The following is a 20,046-nucleotide window of genomic DNA, read 5'->3' as shown; positions in this document are numbered from 1 at the left end:
TGTAGCGAGTGAGAGCAGACGGAGGCCAGAATCCTCAGCGGATCGTCAGCGGCCGCATCTCCATCAGCCGCTGACATTCAGCTTCCTTTTCTATTTTTTCCTTTTCTCTCTGACCTTTTAATGATATCTTTCATAGAGATTCCTCATACTGCTGTCCCACCCTGTTTTGTTCTTTCTAAAGGTTAGGGACAGGTAACACGTTCAGTGTTGATTCACAGCTGCATATTCCAAGCAGGGCGAGCACAGAAGGATGCAAATACACCCGCAGAATGAATGTTAAAAAAAAGGAAAATGGAGGCAGAGGAGGAAATGAGCATTGCATCCTGTGGGATCCATGTGCCTGCAAAGGTTTTGCTGGTTAGCACCATCCCCCCACTTTCTACTTTTGATCATCTTCTCCGTTTTATCCCCAGGTGGTCATGAGTCAGAGGCTGGGCAGCAGCCTAAGGAGGAAAGTCAGCGAGACTGAAACGCAACTCTTGGCTCTGCACGAAGCCAAACTGGCGGCCATATCTGGTAGCTTTCCACTCATCTCCACCCCGAAAAACATCCCTGCTACATTACACATCCTTTATTTACCCCATTTACTTGAATGGCTTACCATTAGCCGCACTTAATTACGCCATTAATGATGAAAAAGCTCATTAATGGGCGGTAAAAGCGTAATGTCCTCCTGCGGTGCGCCCGTGCAGGTAATGACTTCGGCTGCGCCAAGGAGCTGAAGGCGGAGATGAAGGCGGTGTACCTGGAGCGGGACCGCCTGGAGGCGCTGGCCAGGCGGCTGCACAGCCTCAGCTCGGGCAGCAGCCAGGAGCTGGCCAGGATGAAGGAGCAGCGGCAGCAGCTCAGGCTGGAGCTGGAGCACAGGGAGGCCCTGCATGGTGAGCACTGCCGGTTATTAGTACTCATTAATAATTACTTCCCCAAGAAAGTAATCCAGATACTTTACCTACAACTTATTTTCAAAAGCAATTCAACACACTCACACCTATTTGGAGAGGCCAATTAACCTGACAGTCATGTTTTTGGACTGTGGGAGGAAACCGGAGTACCCGGCAAAACCAACACATGCACATGCAAACTCCATGCAGAAGGACCGGGGCTGGGAATTGAATCCAGAGCCTTCTTGCTGCAAGGCAAGAGCTCTACCAACTGCGCCACTGTGCAGCCCTCTATATCTAACAGTTATTTACAATTTACTATCTGTTAAAATAGTATTTCATGAGATTAAACTGAAGTAAAACACGCTCCCTGCAACGGTGGGAGTGAATTACTGTAATAATCCAACATTGGCTGGGAAGTGCAACGTCTCACCTTTCAGAAACCGTTGACATTTTTCAGATGGTGCAATGTATCGCAGAGTTACGGCAACGCAAAGCTGGATCGTGAAAATGTCTCGTTGGCGACACATTTTGGCTGATGAGCGTTAATTACTTTGTTACTTCTTAAAAAACAACGCAGAAATACTCAAGGTGCACCAATAAATTGGTCCCGATTTCCTTAATCTTGGGAGATTGGTGATCAACTGATGCTTACATGTGAAGCCGATCTTCTCCACCGGTTTTATCTGCATATAAGATCTAAAAATCAACCACTGTCCTCTTCTACTCTGGGTTTGACTGACAGACCAGATCATTTTCCAACTTTTGCAGGTAACAATCTTCACCCCACTGTTGCCAATTCAGTAAATTTCTTGCTATATTTGGCAACATTTCAGACATAAAAAATCACAATCAGATGATTTTTAAACATCGGTAATCGGTGCACTCCTACTAAACACCTAATTAAAGCAATAATTTCATTTTTTTCTGCATATTCCATCGTATAAAACTAAATAAAATGAAACGGTTTCCTTTTAAAACTTGATTTGTTTCGCTCTGTAACTTTATGTACATTGCATCATAAATATTGAATAATGCATCAGTCTCGTTTTTAAGGAATTATGTTAAATATTTGAACTTATTCTTTGCGTATTCATCTATATTTTAAGAAAATCTGTGAATCTGTATTTCATTCTTAGTCCACCATATAAAATACAATTAGTTTTGTGTTTTCACTCCTTCATATAAATAGATGTGTAATACAGCGATTAAACAAAAATAATTAACCCTCCATGACCGTCTCTATGCATACAGTATCTATCTACAATGTGAAAAAGGCAAAACTATGTTTTACATGAAACCTGCCAGTGACTTACAGTAACACCATTACATAACATGTTTATAAAGTTAACAGCATGAAAAATTTAGTGGTTCTGTAAAACTTTTTTGCATAAAAAGTCAAATTCTCACTCTGTGTGGCTAAAAATGTTATCTTAGAAATTATTGATGCCCCCAAAATTGATTGAATTTTTAAAGTTCTTTCTAGATGAATATTTAATGATCATTCAAGAAATTTTGCTGCTTAAATCTGTTTTTGCTTTCAGGCTGAGAGACTAGGCTTTATTTTCTAATATAATAACAGTCGATGTGTTGTTTGCTCCTGCATGTAGATCCTTTAAAAACTTAATTAAAAGTTTAACTTAATTAATTTAAACTTTAAGTTAAGTTTGGAATAATTCAGAAGAGTCTGGTGCCAGGAAAGAATCTTCTTATATAAGTGTTGAATTGAAAGCAACTAACTTGTTGCTGAATGACTAGAAAAATATTCTGAAATATTCCACTGCCATTTGTTTACCATTTTAAAACATATTTCCGACTCAGATAGCAGCCTAAGTGCATTTGCTGAAATACTATTACTTGTTATAACTGTTAACATGCATTTAATTGAAGAGTTTGGACAATCAATAAAGCTGTCCAGGAAACTATAAGGTTATTTAGTTCTGTCTAATGTCGATTGAAGACATTTTCCAACACTCTTACTCAAAAATAGGAAATTATTAATATCAGAAATATTTTCAAATTCTTTTTTTAGTTTCTTCACTTGACAAATATAGCACTGAGTTGTTCAAAAAGCAAAGCTGAAGACTGAAAAAAAAAAAAAAAAAAACACTTCAGCTTCACAATTGCAATGCACAAATACTTTTGCACCAAAATACCTCCATGAGGATTTTTGGTAGCAGTCAGTCTTGCAACAAATCTGAAGGTGCTCCTGACTGAAGAGCGTCACTGTATCACAGTTTCATGACTGTCCATTCAGTAGAGGCAACATTTCATACTAATATGTCACGGATGAAATCATCAGTTCTTGGTAAGCACTGCTAATCCACCTCATTTGCTTTTGCCGCTCCTCTTCAGAGCGCCGTTTGGTTGGAAGGCCGGTCCTAATCTCTCTGCTCTTTGGTCCTGCTCTGCATCAGGGAAGCTAAATTTTTTTAACTCCTCTGGGATTCAGGGACAAAGATCCTTTATTTCAGCTTTTGAGATGCTAATCAGCTACTCCAAGTTGTAGAAACAATACCTTGTTGTCACGGTTACGCATCGTAACATTGACCGAACGTAAAAAGAGAATGCACAAATCTCACCAGCTGACAGCAGAAGGAATAATTACACAAACATGCAACAGTTTAACCCAGAAAACTATGAATAAGTGCTCTGCATTTTGGTTTATAAAACTGTTTTTAGTGGTTGATATGACTAAAAAAAAAAAGCTAAGTTCAGTCTATTTCTATGCGCATCTTTTTCACTGCCTTTTTATCCTAGTTCTCTCCTATTTTTTCATGTTTCTTTCCTTTCACAAGAACACTTATTAAAGAAACATTACTGTTGCTTCATGCAGAGCAGGTAGTTTTTAGAGCTGTTAATGGTTATGTTCTATAACCATTTTAATGCATAAATATGAATAAATGCATGCAAGCTTAAAAATAACCTCCATAGATCTCTGGATTTTTCTCTTTTTTTTGTAACTGCCTGCAGGTTAAAGAAAACTTGTTTTTTAAAGGATCTTTCTTTCTCTTTCAAAAGCTAAATTCAAATGCGAGTCATGAAAACTCTTTAAATGCTGCCACACACTGTGAGGACATCAGTGACTTTTCTCCAAACCTAAGAGCTGGCAGAGGAAGAGGAGGAGGCGGCGGCGGGATGATGCTGAGCCCGTTACCTTGGAGCCCCTCAGTGCACACATGATGCATCAGCGATCGGACAGTCTGCGTCCAGATCACAGACCCCAAACGCTGCATAAATACGGGGCTTGCTTTTTAGGGTTGGGGATATTGATTCGGCACGCTGGCGCTGGCAGAGATTTAAATGGGTTTTGACGGCACCACCTGCAGTGCTGCTCTCTGTAGTCCATCAGTCACACAGAGATTTTCTAAAAAAAAAGGTCACTTCGCTCTCTCTGAGGCGCAGAGACGAGGGAGCAGAGCGGAGACCAGCAGCTGCAGATCTGGGTTCTCCTGGAAACCTAAAGATTAAATTCACACACCAAATATAAATGTTTAACATCTCCATAAATTAATGTGTGGTTAGTTCTTTTGTTTTGCCTGGCTGCACCCCTTTCTGTCAGTAGGGGGCACCCTTTTGTTGTAAGATTTCATTCAGGATTTTGTGGCGCACTCCTGCTCCAAAGACATTCAAATCAACTATCATCACTTAATTTTGTCAATTCCTTTCACCCATGCGTAACATTCAGACTCGCGCTGTGATTTCCGGAGCCCGAAACAACTCGTCCCGGTTGCATTCTCACAACCCTGATCCACATTGAGCAACAAAGACTTGCCCAGCTTCAGCGCATTACAGCGCAGATCTTAGACAAATAGGCTGGGGAAAAACCAGTGACATGATAATTCTGCGGCCAAACAAAGGAGAAGCAGTCAGGTGGGTGTTACATCACAAAGAAAACGGCGATTTAATGGCTGGGTGTGTGTTCTGATCAAATGCTTAAGTGGGTGTGAGCGCTACGGGCACAAAGTGTTACAGACACCAAGGAAAGGGATTCATTAAATTGTCATCCTGTTTGGTAATAAGCAGGTTGGCACACCCTGGCTGGTAACTGATAGCAAACGGCACGTTGCTGTTCTGTATGTGGACGGGATTAGGAATTACTGTCAACATCTAGATGGCTGAGCTTTTGCTAACCGGAGCATTTGTGGTTGATTCTTGTCATCTCCCCTGACAAGAAAACCATACGTTTCATTGTGGAAAAGCTTTTTGTCTTCAACTAAGCTCTGGAGGAACATATAGTTCAGATAATGGCGTCATGCGTTCGTTCGCCACTTCGGCATGTTGGAGCTGCTGGCCGGGGAGCCATTAGGTCCCTAATTGCTGCTGGCGTTGAGTGTTGATGAATACCAAATTGGAGGTTTGATTCCCTGCTGAGCGACGCTAAATTTACAAATAAATAATTGAAAGGCTGGAAAAGATGAGTAAATGACCCCCAGAATGGGGCTTTTCGAACTTGGAGTGCTTTCTTTTTTATTTATTTTGGAGTGTTCTTATAAAAGCTTTTTACATGGCCTCCAGTTTAATACAATTGAGTTGACTATGAGTGTTTATTAAACTTTTCTAGTGCTTCAGATACAAGATTTTATGTATGTTAGAGGTTTTCATGTAATAGAATAACATAAAGTAGTACAGGACTGTAAATTGGAAAGAATGATGCCTAGTTATTTTTAATTTGATATAATTAATGTTTTTTAAAAACAAGAATAAAACGCAATCAGTAGGACATGCATAACCAAGAGCAAAACATGTTTATTACCACTTTTCTGTTTGAAAAGGGGTAGGAAGGAGTGAACACTTATTTAATCCTACCTCTTGTCTCAGTTTAATTAAATATATTACTGACTCCATAACTGTCAGAAAAAATAAATATCAGAAAAATGTGGCATTGATTTGACTCCTAATCTTCTCTCTATGAATCAGATTAGATTAAGAAACATACATTTTAAAGTCTTACCACCAATATTCAATTGGGTTTAGGGCTGGAGTTTGACTAGGCCATTCTAACATTTTCTTTATCTAAGCTGTTCTGTTGCAGCCCTTAAAGAGACAGAGGCCCAATTTCAAGGCGTTAAATTATGAAGTCAAATTTTATATATATATATATATATATATATATATATATATATATACACGTTTGTTTTTCATTCAGTGAAGTAGAGAATCCAGAAATTGTACTCGAGTAAAAGTAGTAAAAATACTCCTAAAGGTACATTTTTTCAAAAACAGTTATTTAAGTAAATGTAATTGAGTAAATGTAACTAGTTACTACCCAACTTTGCTCACGTTGAAATGTATAAGCTCAGTTCATTAAGTACATTTAAGAGTTTACAAGAGCTTCACCAGCTGTAAAGATAAATTACTGAGTGAAAGTAAGACCGTTGTTGAGAAACTAACTTTGTCTTAGGGAGAATTTGGTTAGTAATCAAAGTAAGATACAAACACTTTTTATATGGTTTTTATGTTATAAAGTGGTGGTACAGTAGCCGTCTAAAGTCCATTTTGACATCTTGTGTCTCTGCTGGTGCAGGATTTTGCAACCTATCCAGGTCAAACTCAGCTTAAGCAGCTGAAGTGCACATCACAATGCTGTCAGTCCACGTTATTTAACAAATGCAATTCCCCACATGCTTCTGTGGCACTAGAGAAGGCGAGGACGTACATGATTTATTCATGACCTCTTCTTCTTTCAGGGTGCTTCTGGTGAGTACATGGTGGAACATATGATAGCTCTTCTCCTAAAGAGCATCTGAATGACTGAGATGGTTTGAGCAAAAAATAAATATATTTCTGCTGTAGGTTTGGACAGGATGCTGCATGGAGGTGATTCTGCATGTGGAGTTGTGGACCTACGTGTCAGAACTAAAGGTGGTTTATGATTATTGTCAAACCACTTCATACTTCAAAAGTTAAATGCTAAACCATAAAACGTCTGTCACTTAAAGAAGACAACACACACCTGATCACTTTTTATTGTTACTTATATGAATTATTGTCATTTTCGTCTTTAAAATACCAAAATTTCCACTTAACTTTATATTTTTGTCTGATTATGTAATTTTTAAATATTAAATGATTGATATTTTGACCAGATACTCAGTACTAATAAATTAAAATCTAAACATTAATACACGACTGAGAATGGATAAATGTATTTATATTCATTCTACTATATTTTTTTATCGGTTGCATTTAAATTGTAAATAAATAATGATAAAAAAGTGACATTTATCTGCTGGATTGTGACACTGTTGTCCCTTTAAGCGCAGTGGTGCGTGTGCTTTCAGCCTGAAGCGTCATTCTTAGTATAAATAAACTCCTGGTTGTGTTTAGACAGAAATCTTCCTGGGGAGAGTGACTGTGCCAAATTCAGAAAAAAATCACTTTATTTTGGGAGAGTGAATTAGCTCGGATTTCCCGAAGGAAGCCAGAGAAATAATAAGATGTGAGATTAATGGAGCAGGTTTGTGATTGTGAGCAGGTGGAAAGTTTTCAGTGTTTCTCACTACATATTTGGGGAAGAGTTTCTCTTCCCAGACTCGAGTAAAACATCTTGGCAGCCTGCAGCAGTCGATTTTTGATTTCGCTCTGCTAACAGAGGTGGAACAGGACAGACAATAGCAGGGAGAGTGTTTTAAGTTTACACCCAAAGCCGAAGAATTGAACTATTTTTGGACAAAGGTGTTGCACATTTGTGCAGACCAGCGCTGGAACATCACGGGTTATCGATTGTCTGTCAGATATCCGCCTGCAGGTCGTTTCCCCTCTCGGCTATCCTGCTGTTACGTTTGTATACAATCATTCAACATGTCTGCATGTGCTGACTGAGCGTTAGTGCAACCCGTGGTGCTTCTGCTCCCAAACATCCTGAACCGAGCTGAAACACATTAATCACACCTCTGCTCATTTATGAAGCCTTACATACTTTCTCCTACGTTGTTATGCAGACATATCACCTGTACTGGTTTGGCAATTTAATTTATGTCAAAAAATGAAGACTACTGTTGTTTGTGTTCCTACAAAGCAGTGAAAAATGTAAAGTATAATTCAATTTAAGTCAAAAAAAAGATGTTTAGGTACTTATATTACAGATTTATATGCTAATGCTAGCAGGTTGACTCACAGTGCTTTGCACAAGCATTTATACACATTTACCGTTTCATCTCAATGTATTTTATTGGATTTTGTTTATGTGGTTGACCAAATTAAGGTAGTGCAAAACTGTGATTGACACAGCAAACATGTGGAAGAGGTCAGATTAGTAGAAAAAATGCTATGGGAGAAAACAACTTTCAACATCAGCAGCATCAAATGTTCTAAATAAAATGTTTGGAAGATAAACTATTACACTGCAAAACATTTGAAAGTGGTTTAACTTGAAAGTCCACCTGCTGCCTTGAAAATGCAACAAAAAACTGTTTTGGTTTTAACTCAGAAATTAAAGTTCATGAAGTTGATTTAACAACAAGAGACAAGTTGTCTAAACATTGTTTTTTTTAAGTTCATTAATCTTGAACTGAGTTTTAATTTAATGCTGCAATTTAAACCGAATAATTTCACAATATGCAAAAAAAAAAAAAAATAAATAAAAAAACCTCCCGACTTAGTTAGAGCAAATATTTCTCTGTTATTTCACTCACACTATTAAGATAAAATAATTATTTTACTTTGGAATACTTTAAATTCTTATTTCAAATCAAATGAACAAAATTTCTGATCTGAATGAATTTTATTAAACATCCCAAAGGACATTAAAATGAATATTTGCCTTAACACAAGAGTCAGATCAATGCAACTCACTTCCATCTCAGGATACAAAAACCCGCCGCTAAGCATTCTGGGAAATAGTTCCCTCTCCTGTCTTTTCTTCTTTCAGTATTTTTAAGTGCTAACCTAAACTCTCATTTATTCAACTCTTGGAGGTTTGACAAAATTAACTACTGTAAGTTTATCTTTCACAAACTTTCACACATTTATGTTTAAAATCTAAAACTCGCTGAATTTATTTTGACTTAAAGAATAGAAGACAGTAGACAACTAAATGTGGCTCAAATGTTTTAGAGTGTACTGCAATAGATTTGTGACTAACGTAGAGATTTACTTTCCTGCAGGTCAACGACCTTTGAAAATACAACCTGAGAAATAGTGGATCAAAGCATAATTAATGTGTTACAGTGGTCTAGTTAAAGTCGAGACCCAAATTCAACTTAAAAACTGTGGGTGGTCTCCATCCATTCCTACTGATTTGAAACCATTTTGCCAAAAGAGTGGGTAAGTTTGTGCTCCATGACAAAGAGCAGAGCAGTTTAACTCGGTTATGGCTCTGTTCATCATTAGGACGTAACAACCTGAGTGCAGCTCATTCTCCTGATCTCTCAGAAGCATCCCGGTTCTGTTTGTGTTCTGAACGAACGACCTCTTCCCAGTTTGGCCGGGGCCCTTGGCAGCAATCAGCGATGTCTGACGCCTGCTGGGATCACTGGGGGCGACGGCAACCAGAGCTCATGAATTTCTAATGCAGCCTTTCTCTCTCCCTGAGTGGCTTTGTGGAGTTCCTTCAGCACCAGAAACACACCACTGCGCGTGTTGCCGAGTGGCCGAGTGCCTCCCTCTTTAGTGCTGATTTTATCCGCATGGCCTGCCAACGACGGCGGCCTCCTGCAGACATACAGGAAGTGGTAACATTGCCCAGTGTGCGCAGGCAGGGTTGGGGGTGAGGCTCCGCCACTTTATGTTTTGCCTCACGCTATTAGGGGAGAATAGTTTTTCCCCAAATAACTGCTCTCTAACCCAACTGGTTGCCATGGAGACAGGGTCATGCACCAAGTGTAAACATGGGGTGGGATTTTTGAAGAAGTTATTATGCAAAATTCGCATTTTGCACGTTTTTGTACTTCCATTTGGGTTTCTACTGCTACCAGAAACAACCCAAATGCTTAAAAAAAGAAAACACCTGGCCGTCTTTTGGCAATAATTAAATAGGCGCCCATAACTCCTGTTCTCACCACTCTGCACTGGGTTCCTTTGAAGGTTAATTTTAAAAATTAGATTTTAACTTTGAAGGCCATCCAGGGCCAAGTTCCTATATACATTCATCTTTTAGCTTCATCTGGAACCATGATGTCTTTGAGTCAAATGGGGACAGACTTATTTAAGAAACAACTAAAGACATTTTTATTTGGACAGGGTTTTTTTTATAATTTGTTTTTGTTATTTTTGTTTGAATTGTCCTATGAAGCACTTTGTGATCTATATGTCTGTGAAAGGTGCTATAGGAATACAATTTTACTTATTTAAGCTTTTTGGTATCTGGAAAATGAGCCATTTCAAAAACCTTCCTCATTCAATGGCCACTGAACATTACCTAGAACTCCAGCACTTTTGGTCAGCAGGTTTTACCGACGTATGCGCTGCACAGTGGCATATGCGTTTTGTTATTGACTTACCATTCAGAAACCCCTTACTGCATTCTTGTTGGTTGTGCAGGAGGCTCTACTAATGCTTTTCAAAGATGTATGGCTGTATAATTGTGTATCTGTTTGCAGCCATTTTCATCTGCGAGTTCAAACGTTGAATTGGGGGAGCTCCCAATGGGCAAAATTGACTAAAATCTCATTATCTAAGAATGATTTTGTGCCAAAATCTATCTATCTATCCTAACATGTTTAAGTAAACAGTCTTTAAATAAACAGTTGGATCTGTGACTCCTTTGATATGTATCTCGTTGTCAATAATTTTCTGAATCGAGTTTTGTCTCAAGAAGGGCCTGCTTTGTCATTTTGCCTGTGCATGCTCCGTGCCATCCGGCGTCAGGCTTCATGCCTGCATGTATTATTCAGCAGCTATCCCGTTGCAGGCTGCTTAAGGGGTTGGCATGAATGGAATCTGACAAGAGAGACTGTCAGGTGGGACAGGATCTCCGCAACGCTGCAATTAGGTGATGGGTGGCAAGTGAGCTGTCTGGATCACCTGCACACACTTTAAAGCCTTCACAGCTCGCTCTGTTGATCTGATTTAGTTACTTTAGATGAAAAACTTTAGGGAGAGATTCACTTCTTTACTTGCACCTCCTCGTAAATAGCCCTACTGTCTCCAGCTCCGAGTTATTTCAGTTATCTGTGTTAGTGGGTGTGTGGAAGTGTGTGTCACAGCCACTTTCTCCAAGACATTTCCTTTCCCCCCCGCTGAGCCTGGCCCCGAGCCTGTCACATCCTTGAGCTGAAGCTGTCTAATAACCATCATCAAGACAATGATACAATTATAACTCAAACTTCTCTGTGACTCAGAGCGTCCAATTAGGTGACGCTTTTGGAGCGGATTCTGGCTCAGTATGAGAAGGATGAGTGGGATTAAACTGAATTAGTATCCATTCATATCCATTTAGACTTAAAATTAAGTGCTTTCTTCTTTTTGTCTGTGAGAATACCTTCTCAAAGTTTTTCTGTGAAACTTTTAATGGGTTTTCTAGAAAAAGCAAATGTATTTATTCTACATCAGACGTGAAGGAAGTGAATACAGAGCTAAGTTGGACAAGACATTGCTGAAACTGCAAGAGTACAGTGTCTTTTCACAGAATGTTTATTTGTTCTTGGAGAAAATTGATTATTTAACAAGCATGGAGTGTTAAATGCATTCACAGATTTATTAGGTTAGTCTCTTTTGGAGCTCAAACCTCAAGCAGAGCGTAGAAAAACACAGAATGAGTTGTGAAGTTTTTAGTCTGGGCAATCTAAAAACTGTGTTTTCACGGTAACTACACTGAGAAAAGGAAATAGACATCCAACTTTAAAAAAATGAGTTAATTTGTTACATGTTATCTTATGACAGCTTTGGGAAGAGTTGGAGGCACTTGAGCTGATAAACGGTCATGACATACCAACAGTTTTGTATAAAACACTTTCTTTTTAAAAGTTATATACTGGAACTTTTACCAAAACATTTGGTAAAAACAGAAAAATCCAGATGTTAAGACTAAAGATTTGTTTCCAGCTTGTTTTTTATCTTGTTTACTTTATGCATACGTAACGTTTCAGCAGCTTGTTTTATGTCAGTGAATCTTGAATATTGATGAAAAGCACTAGTTTCATAAGTAGATATCATTTATAAAAAGGTATTTCCCTCATGTTATTATTGAAAAAAATCTGCTAGTGGAACTAATACTTTTTAAAACCAATAATAAGCTCCTATATTGTACTGAAAAGTTACTTGCAAGTTAGTTTTGGCTCAATTAAAGTGAAATAAAATTATTTGCACTAGAAAATATTTGCTAAGATTTTGTATTTCTGCACAGAATCTTAGCAAAAACAGATTTTTTTGCTAAGAAATATCAGCTCCACTCGTATGCAAAGCTAAAGATAAAATGGAAAAGTGTCTAAGAAAAAAATGTTAACCCTATCAATCCTAAATATGTCCAATATAAGTTAGAATCCATCATTTCGAAGGTGATTTTCTGTCTTTTTACCCTGACGACATCACTAAATTGGCTCGGCTATGATCTTCCTTTTTCTTTTTTGTGCTTAACTACATATATGTGGAGTAATTTGATTAAAGTGCATCCTATTGTGTTCAAGGGTCTCCTGCTGTGTGGGACATATTCTCATGTTTCATACATGAGCTCATTAACGGTGCTCAGATTGCCCTCGTCTCCGAACCGAACACCATTCTGCGTCCTCCACCTGCCTCCTCGGGCTCTGCTCTCCTCTGGCAGGAGGGCACAGGAAACGGCAGCATAAGTTATCCATCTATCCATCCGTCTTGTGCCCTGCAGAAAATCTGGCAGGCTGAAAGGAGCGGCACCATGATGAAACCCTGAGTCTTCCTCAGGCTGCCTGAAATTTGATTCCCTCCTCAGATGTGTGCTAGCGTAGCGAGAGGAGAACCAGCTGGTTCTTTGTACTGTTGCAGTTTCTCTGCACAATGCCGTTGCCAAGTGTGATGATGACTACCTTTCCTGAAAAGGCCCATATAACACAGCTAATGACAAGTGGGTTTTAATAGTATTAGCGCCGTGATTTGTTGCTAGGATACCACATCTCTGCCAATAAAAGCTGGTGAATGAAAGTAACAATATGCGTTTTCCTTTTTGTGCCTTTGTCTCCACGCAGAAAGCCGGCTGAAAGAGAACGCCACCAAGTATGTGGAGCTGCTGGAGGACAGGCTGCAGAGGTATGGCTGCTCTTTTTCTCCGTGTTCCTCAAGTGAAAGACATAAACAGAGCAGAACCCTCAGAGGAATTTCCTCTCACCTCTGCCGTCCTCTAACCAGATCGCCGTCTCCTCAATGCATCACCTCACAGTCAGCTCCGTGCAGTCACACCTTGTTGTTTCCCAGAGCCGCTTTCTCACATTTCACTCCGTCTCTCACCTGCACTTTGTCTTCATCTTCTCACCCTCTGATGTATTTTATGTCTTTACTTTCATTTCTATCTCCCCCCCCCACATTCTTCTCTTCCAAAGAAACTTCCAAAGTGGATCCTCCTGTTGTGTTTGCTCACACAGGTAGCAAATTTGACATACAGAGTCAATAAATTCAACACCTGCCTTACGTTTTGCACCAAACTAAAACCGCTTCGGCTGTTGCAGAACAATTTATACCAAAGTGATAGAAAAGGACCTGAGTTAATTTCCAAACAGGACCAAACTGGAGCCAATCTTTAATCAAATATCCTGTTTTTCTTCTTGGCATTTTGTGTTTCCCTGTGTGCATCCTTTTACAGACAGAGTTATCTCTGGAGGAGTTTGTGCCAGACAGAAATGAGTCACTTTATGTCAACATAGCTTGTTGTGTTCCTACCCTTTTTTTTTTTTGCATTAAAAGTGCAAATAATATTATTAACGCTGAATCTAAAATACGTCCCAGAATAAAAATTCATTTTTAGATCTCGAATGTTTTTAAGAGCCAGTTATATGAGTATGTGTTGATAAAACCCATTAAAAAAACTGTTAAAATATCAATAGCTTTGATAAGTACTCCTTAGAATTAAATATATTGAACATCTTTTCAAGCTGCAGGACTCGTCATTGTTTTTGTGATTTTTGTGCAGCCACTAGAAATATTTGCAAAGAATTTTTAAATATTTGTGCTTACATACAACACTGTATCGATTACAACTTGACATCAAGTAAGACTGAGGAAACGGTGTAAATAGTGCCGCCTGCAGGTGGGAGTTACTACCAAATGCTTCTCACCATTTTGGGGAAAATTTTTTCAATAAACTCTCAATAATGCATTAGTGTGAAAAACTGCAGGGGTCTATAAATTTCCACAATCACAAAATTGTGAAAAACTGTGTTGACGTAATTTGGTGTCTGGAGTTTAGAGGGCCACATGAAAAGCCACAGCGGGCCGGATTTGGCCCTCAGGCCTCGAGTTTGACACATGGACTAAAGTGTTTCAGTTTAGGTTTTCTTTTATTAACCCTATAAATATCCTATTTCTATCTAATGTGTGACATATTCGCCTTTTTTTTTTTTACATCTTTAACCAATTGACTGGCTTAACCAACCTGGAATCTTTGCATCTAATCTCAGGAGATTTTATTGAAAGATTGAAAAATGTAAAAAATGTGACTTTCTTACACAGATTCAGTAACTAATGCCAGTAACCAAATAATTGATTGTATAAGATTCTATTTTGACTGATTTAAACCCAAATTTATTATACAAAATAACTAAAACTGTAATTCAGAAAACATTTTTAATAGAAATAATTAAAAACTGTAATTAAGTTGAGAGTTCAAAGAGATTAAAACAGCCTCTCGTTACCTGGTTAAAGTCTTGCTCTCGCTCACTTTCTCACAGCCTGTACAGATCTCAGATGTCAGAAAATACAATTAAAATAAAAATAGTTCCTGACAGCTTTTCTGATTCTCTTTACTTTGATTAAACACCTCACTGATATTTAAAACAGTGAATTCAGAGTCTTAACTAACAACCTTTACAAAATGTCAAAAAACACAAAATCCTACCAAGTATTTTTGGCAAATGTCAAGTGCAAATATCTTAGTACTTCAATTAAGACAAAATTCATTTACAACCAACTTTCCAGCAAGATATAGCAGCTTGTTTTAAGTAAATAATCCCTTTAGTGAACAATTCACCAAATTTATATTTTTAAGTCACAGCAACGAGTTAAAGAACTTAATAATCGCCCTTCATCACACTCACAAATGAGTTCAGTTTCTCAAAATGATTGAACAAGAATAGAAGTCTTGCTCTCTCTTGCTTTCTTGCAGCCTGATTGAATCTAATCAGAAATGTTTACCTTTTCAAAAGGCTCTGTCAGCAGAAACACATATTACTCTTGGTAAAATACACCACATGCAGATGCAAAGATCACCTCTCAGTCACTGTAAATGTTCTAGACAGTGGTGAAGAGGTAGATTAGTGTCTGGTCTCTACGGCGACGGATTCCTCTGAAAAAATAAAAACTATTATCTCCTCCATACCGAAGACTAGAGAAGAATAATAGAGCAGTGCAGAAGCTGCTAAGTGTGTCACCAGACAAAAATTAATTTAATTCAAATTAGCTGCACCTCGGAGTTGTTTAAAGCATTATGTAGATGCTTCATTAGTAACTGCTTCTTGTGTTTGTCCTACTTTTTCACGCTCCTTCCTCTGCAGAGACTCGGCTGCTATTTATCATGTATGATAGATGCAAACCAGCTGGGTGTGGAAGTCATTAAAATGCTCAGGCATGTTCTCCTCGCAGTGGTTGCAGACACACAGTTTGCATGTAAGCAAAAAAAAGGAAAAATGAGCAAAATCACAACATAAATTTAGGAAACCTTGAATGGACGTGTATGGTAAAAAAAAGACGTGTTAGTAAGTCTTATCGGCTTGTTAGTGCCTGGGAAAGACTTTTGTTTTAAAACATCTCAATGGAGTCAAAAAAGTATAATTAAAAATTGTTTATAATTTCAACATTTTCAAACCTATCATGTATTGTATCATGTTCGAAAAAAATTTCATTTCATTTCATTTAAAAAAAAAACCTAAAATCCTGCTTTCACTAAATTTCTGACCATTAAAAAGGGTTAAAACCCAAGTTTCAAATCTCAGCCTTGATATTTTTGCTTATTTTAATTGTATGCAGTTCTTTAAATGTTCTGTGAATACATGTATATTTGCCCATTTATGCATAACAGCCGTAACTTTCAATGGCTACCAAGTTATTTTCGCAATTTACAGTCTATTAAAAGAGCGCCCCTCAGATTAATTTCACTCCCTGCTAGAGCTGGGAGTGAAATTACCGTAATAACCTGATATTGGCTGGAAAGTGCAACGTCTCGCCTTTTAGAAACTGTTGTAATTTTTTGAGGAATTACGAGGAATTTGGCTGGAATGTCGCCGATCCGTTCAGTCTGGAAGGGTTAACTAGTGTAAAACTCTTTTCTTCAGTTTTTGCTGTTCATAAATGCCACTTGAATTTGTCAATATTCAAATAATGTCAGTAATATGTCAAATTCACTAGCTGACTTATTATTTGAATACATGCTATTAATACTTTGTTGGAACGACTTTAATAAGACAACCATTAGCTTGTTGTCTCTTTAGAAGGTTGGAAAATGCAGAAAATTATGGATTTTGTATCTGGTGAGTTATTTCTGTTTTGATTTGGTCAAATGTTTTGGGTCATTAAACCAGTAAAGATCCTAATTTCATTGAATTTTGGTATAAAATCTTTTAATATTTAAAAAATTTCACTAAGCCATGCATTCAGTCTATGTTCCCAAAGCCTTTTGGAGAGCAAAAGGCCCTCAGCATCATACATCCTTTACTGTACTTCGCATTACGTAGGCAGTGTTTTATTTCTTGCCATTTCCATCTGGTTTTCTGGAAAACAACATGATCCTCTCTGTGGTTTATAGCATGATAAATAAATGTCCTAGTCCAACTTTGTTTGATAAACAATCTACTCTCTAACTTCAAAATCTTTTGTTACATTTTTGTTACATTCAGGTAATTGTTGGGAGTGCCTGTATTCTGAAACGATTCCGGTTAATAGTTGGATGTTGCGAATACTTTCAGTGTAGCAATATATTGATAGAAAAAGAGATAAATGTAAGTTTCAGGCCTTTTTACACATCATCCCATTGTAATGCTAATAAACGTGGCCCCCATTGCTCTTTTCCCGTCTGTCACTCCTACCTTTAGAGACCCTCTCTTTTATTTCACAGTGTTATCAACACCTTTTTCACAGCTGGTTGTGTTGGAAATTACATCACTAAGATGAAACACTAACATCCATTTCTAAAGTGTGAATACCGACTGCAGTTTGTTAGATTTTCTTCGCTCATGTCTGATTTTTCCAGCAGCTGGATTGAATTTTGATCATCGTGGAGGCATTTGGAAAACAGTTTCATTTAAGTTTATCGTGCATTATTTTGGGAGTAGATGTCAAAATATTGGTACACTGACTAAAAAATCTGTGCATTTTTGAATCTGTATTTTCCAGTTAAAGATTAATCGATTACTAAATTAGTTACTGATTATTTCTGTAATCGATAAATCAGGATTAATCTGATTCAATCCTAGTTTGGATATACAGCTCTAGAAAACAAAAGAAGAGATCAGTTTCTCTGATTGTCCTCTCTATAGGTGTATGTTTGAGTAAAATGAACATTGTTCTTTTATTCTATGTACTACTGATAACATGCCTCCAGAAATCCAAGCAAAAATTTAATATTTATTTACAGAAAATGACGAAAAAGATGCAGTGCTTCAGACCTCAAATGATGCAAAGAAAACAACATTTCAAAACAAAAATGCTAATGTTTTGACTCAGAAATCAGCATTTATTGGAATAGCCAGGAGGTTTTCAGTGGGGTTCAGTGCAGTGGACTGTGGATGTAGATTTTCCATCACCTGTTTAGTTTTTAACTCTCAGGGGGAATTGTGTTTGCTTTACATTATTTTCCACCCAAAAGCCAAACACTGAGCACAAACTTTGTGCGATTCTTTAATGCACCTTTTTTCACGCTCCAGCCAAACCTGCTTGCACAAGCAGGATGAAACCAGAGCCTTTTTGCTCAGCAGTTAGCCCTCGGTATATTTATAGCGCTCCCTCGGCGGCTCTCTGAGCTCAGACGTAACGTCCTCAAGGAGAAAGAGCAGTCCTGTCAGTCTGCGCTCCCTCAGGACAGCTGGGTGTTTCTCCTTCCTGACTGGGCCGTCAGAGGCGCAGCACGCCCACACCCTGCCACTGTCAGATGGAAGACCGAGCGGCTGCCACCAATTAACCCCCTGAGTGGGAAGTTCATAGCGTCGGGCACCGGGACGCCATCACAACAAGGAGGCTTAGGCACTGATGGGTTTATGTGAGCTTTGATGCCGGCTCTCCACAGCGAGTCTCGAAGATTTTCTGGCATATTTATATTTCCCAGAAACGCATGAACCTCCAGTTGATAATGATTTAGGAAAACGTGCATAAGCGAGCATGCGTGTGCCTCTCATCTTCAAAAGAAACAAAGGAATAGAAAAAAAAATGGCTCACTGGGTGCATCCCCACGATTAGAGAAACTCTGAAACACGAGTGTTGAGTAGAAAATTGGTGAGGGCAGGGAGGTGGGGACGAACAATCTCTCTATTGTCTCTTTGCCAAATGAAGGTTAGAAAACAGCTGAGAGGCGTGCGTTGGCAGGGAACAGAGGTTGGCAGCCTTTTCAGGCGGGAGATGGGCTGCAAAACAAGTGGCATTCAATTTTGGGGGCTGAGACTCTCATCGCTGAGTAGAGAGAGATTAAACAATATCATCTGAGTGCGTTTTGTGTTTTAGTTTGTTGACAGACGAAAGAGAGAAAAAAGAGTTTTACACTCTAGGTAAAAAAGGCAATACTTTAGAGGCTTAAATCTAAGCATATTGTGACTAAGAGGATGATTTTTATTTTTTTTGTACATGTGGCTCATCATTTTGAACTCTTCAAAAGATCCTTCTTCCTTTAGGACGGTAAAAATGTCAGTTTGAGTTTAGTTTCTTATTCATTCCTGAGATAAAACTTACTCCTGACATGTAACCCCCTGAGGAAATCTTTGCTGAAAAAATGGAAACATAACATTATCTACATCAAAACCAGGAAGTGTTTGTGATGTTTCAGTAGAATCAACTTTATTGCCGGTAGCAGATGATGGTAGTACCAACATCACACAATGCAAATGGGGGTGAGGAAGTAAATGCAGCCCAGTTACTTCTGGGCTGCACTTATTTTGGACCAGAAACAGTAAATGTGTCCATAAATGTTCAATGTTTGAACAAAAGGCTGAGTCAAATACATTGTTGTACATGTTCAGTGTCTCTGTATGTTTTTTTTTTTTTTAATGTGTGATATGTTAAAGCTAGAATGTGTTTCTATGAAGATCAATGGATATAAGTCGTAAAATGTCACCTGCTGGGACTGAAGCCAGCTGGTAATAATTTGTTATCTAAAGGTCACTAAAGGAGGAAGGTGAATACATAAAAGTACTGAAAAGGTCAGGAAGAGACTTCACATCTGAAACTGTAGAGAGGCTGTTTGATTTGAAGCAAAACTGAAAAAGTATAGAAGATTTTCATATTACGCTAAACAAAAAGATGCCAATCAAGGATAAAAATTACATTTTAAACGATTCATAGCCTCCAGTGTAGCATTAAAAAGTACAATAATGGATTGAAAATAATTAGTTTTGCATCTCCAGGTGAGTTTTTTACTGGTCAGAGCGAGGGATCGTAACACTCAGAGAGCAAAAATCTTCTTGTTCTCTTTCATGCTCAGAAAGATGAAGACATCCACGCTCCTTTTTCCCTCCATGCCGCCTCTCTTTGAAGCTAAAGGGCAACCTGTCAGGAGCACATTCGCTCCCGTTACGTTTCTGTCAGCGTCTCCCAAACCCAAACGACTCCCTCTCCTCCCGTCACTCTTCTGTCGGTGCTTTAATGTGGAGATGCTGTTAAAGATGTCCTTTACCGCGCTTCTGCTCTCAGTTGGTGTGACTGGCTTTAACACAGAGTCATTTTAGCTTCTCATTATTATTTAATGGTCTTATTAGAGTTGCTCCTTATCAATGGATCTTAGCAGATAAATCCACATCTCCTCATTTATGCTTTAAATTTATTAAGGGGGCGGTTTTATGTAAAATCAACATGATGTTGTAAAGTTATCAAAAACATAGAAGGAGTGATGCTGTGATTCTTT

At 38.3% G+C, this 20,046-nt stretch overlaps 1 protein-coding gene across 5 annotated transcripts in view; it reads left to right on the top strand.

Annotated features, from left to right (window-relative positions):
- Positions 1 to 20,046, top strand: part of disc1 (DISC1 scaffold protein) — a 52,129-nt gene that overhangs the window by 16,621 nt on the left and 15,462 nt on the right. For all 5 annotated transcript variants that reach the window (XR_001662044.1, XR_001662045.1, XM_016671210.1 and 2 more), the window contains 3 exons: positions 414 to 516; positions 693 to 881; positions 12,983 to 13,043. Coding sequence is in view for 3 of the 5 variants with exons in the window: in XM_016671210.1 (XP_016526696.1) it covers positions 414 to 516; positions 693 to 881; positions 12,983 to 13,043 (353 nt within the window). In the remaining 2 variants the exon portion in view is untranslated. The remainder of the gene's footprint in view (positions 1 to 413; positions 517 to 692; positions 882 to 12,982; positions 13,044 to 20,046) is intronic.

Source organism: Poecilia formosa, unplaced genomic scaffold (genome assembly GCF_000485575.1).
Source record: "Poecilia formosa unplaced genomic scaffold, Poecilia_formosa-5.1.2 Scaffold42, whole genome shotgun sequence".
In the NCBI taxonomy this organism is placed as follows: domain Eukaryota; kingdom Metazoa; phylum Chordata; class Actinopteri; order Cyprinodontiformes; family Poeciliidae; genus Poecilia; species Poecilia formosa.
The sequence above is the reverse complement of the archived record's forward strand: the minus strand, read 5'-3'. Positions and strand labels throughout refer to the sequence as shown.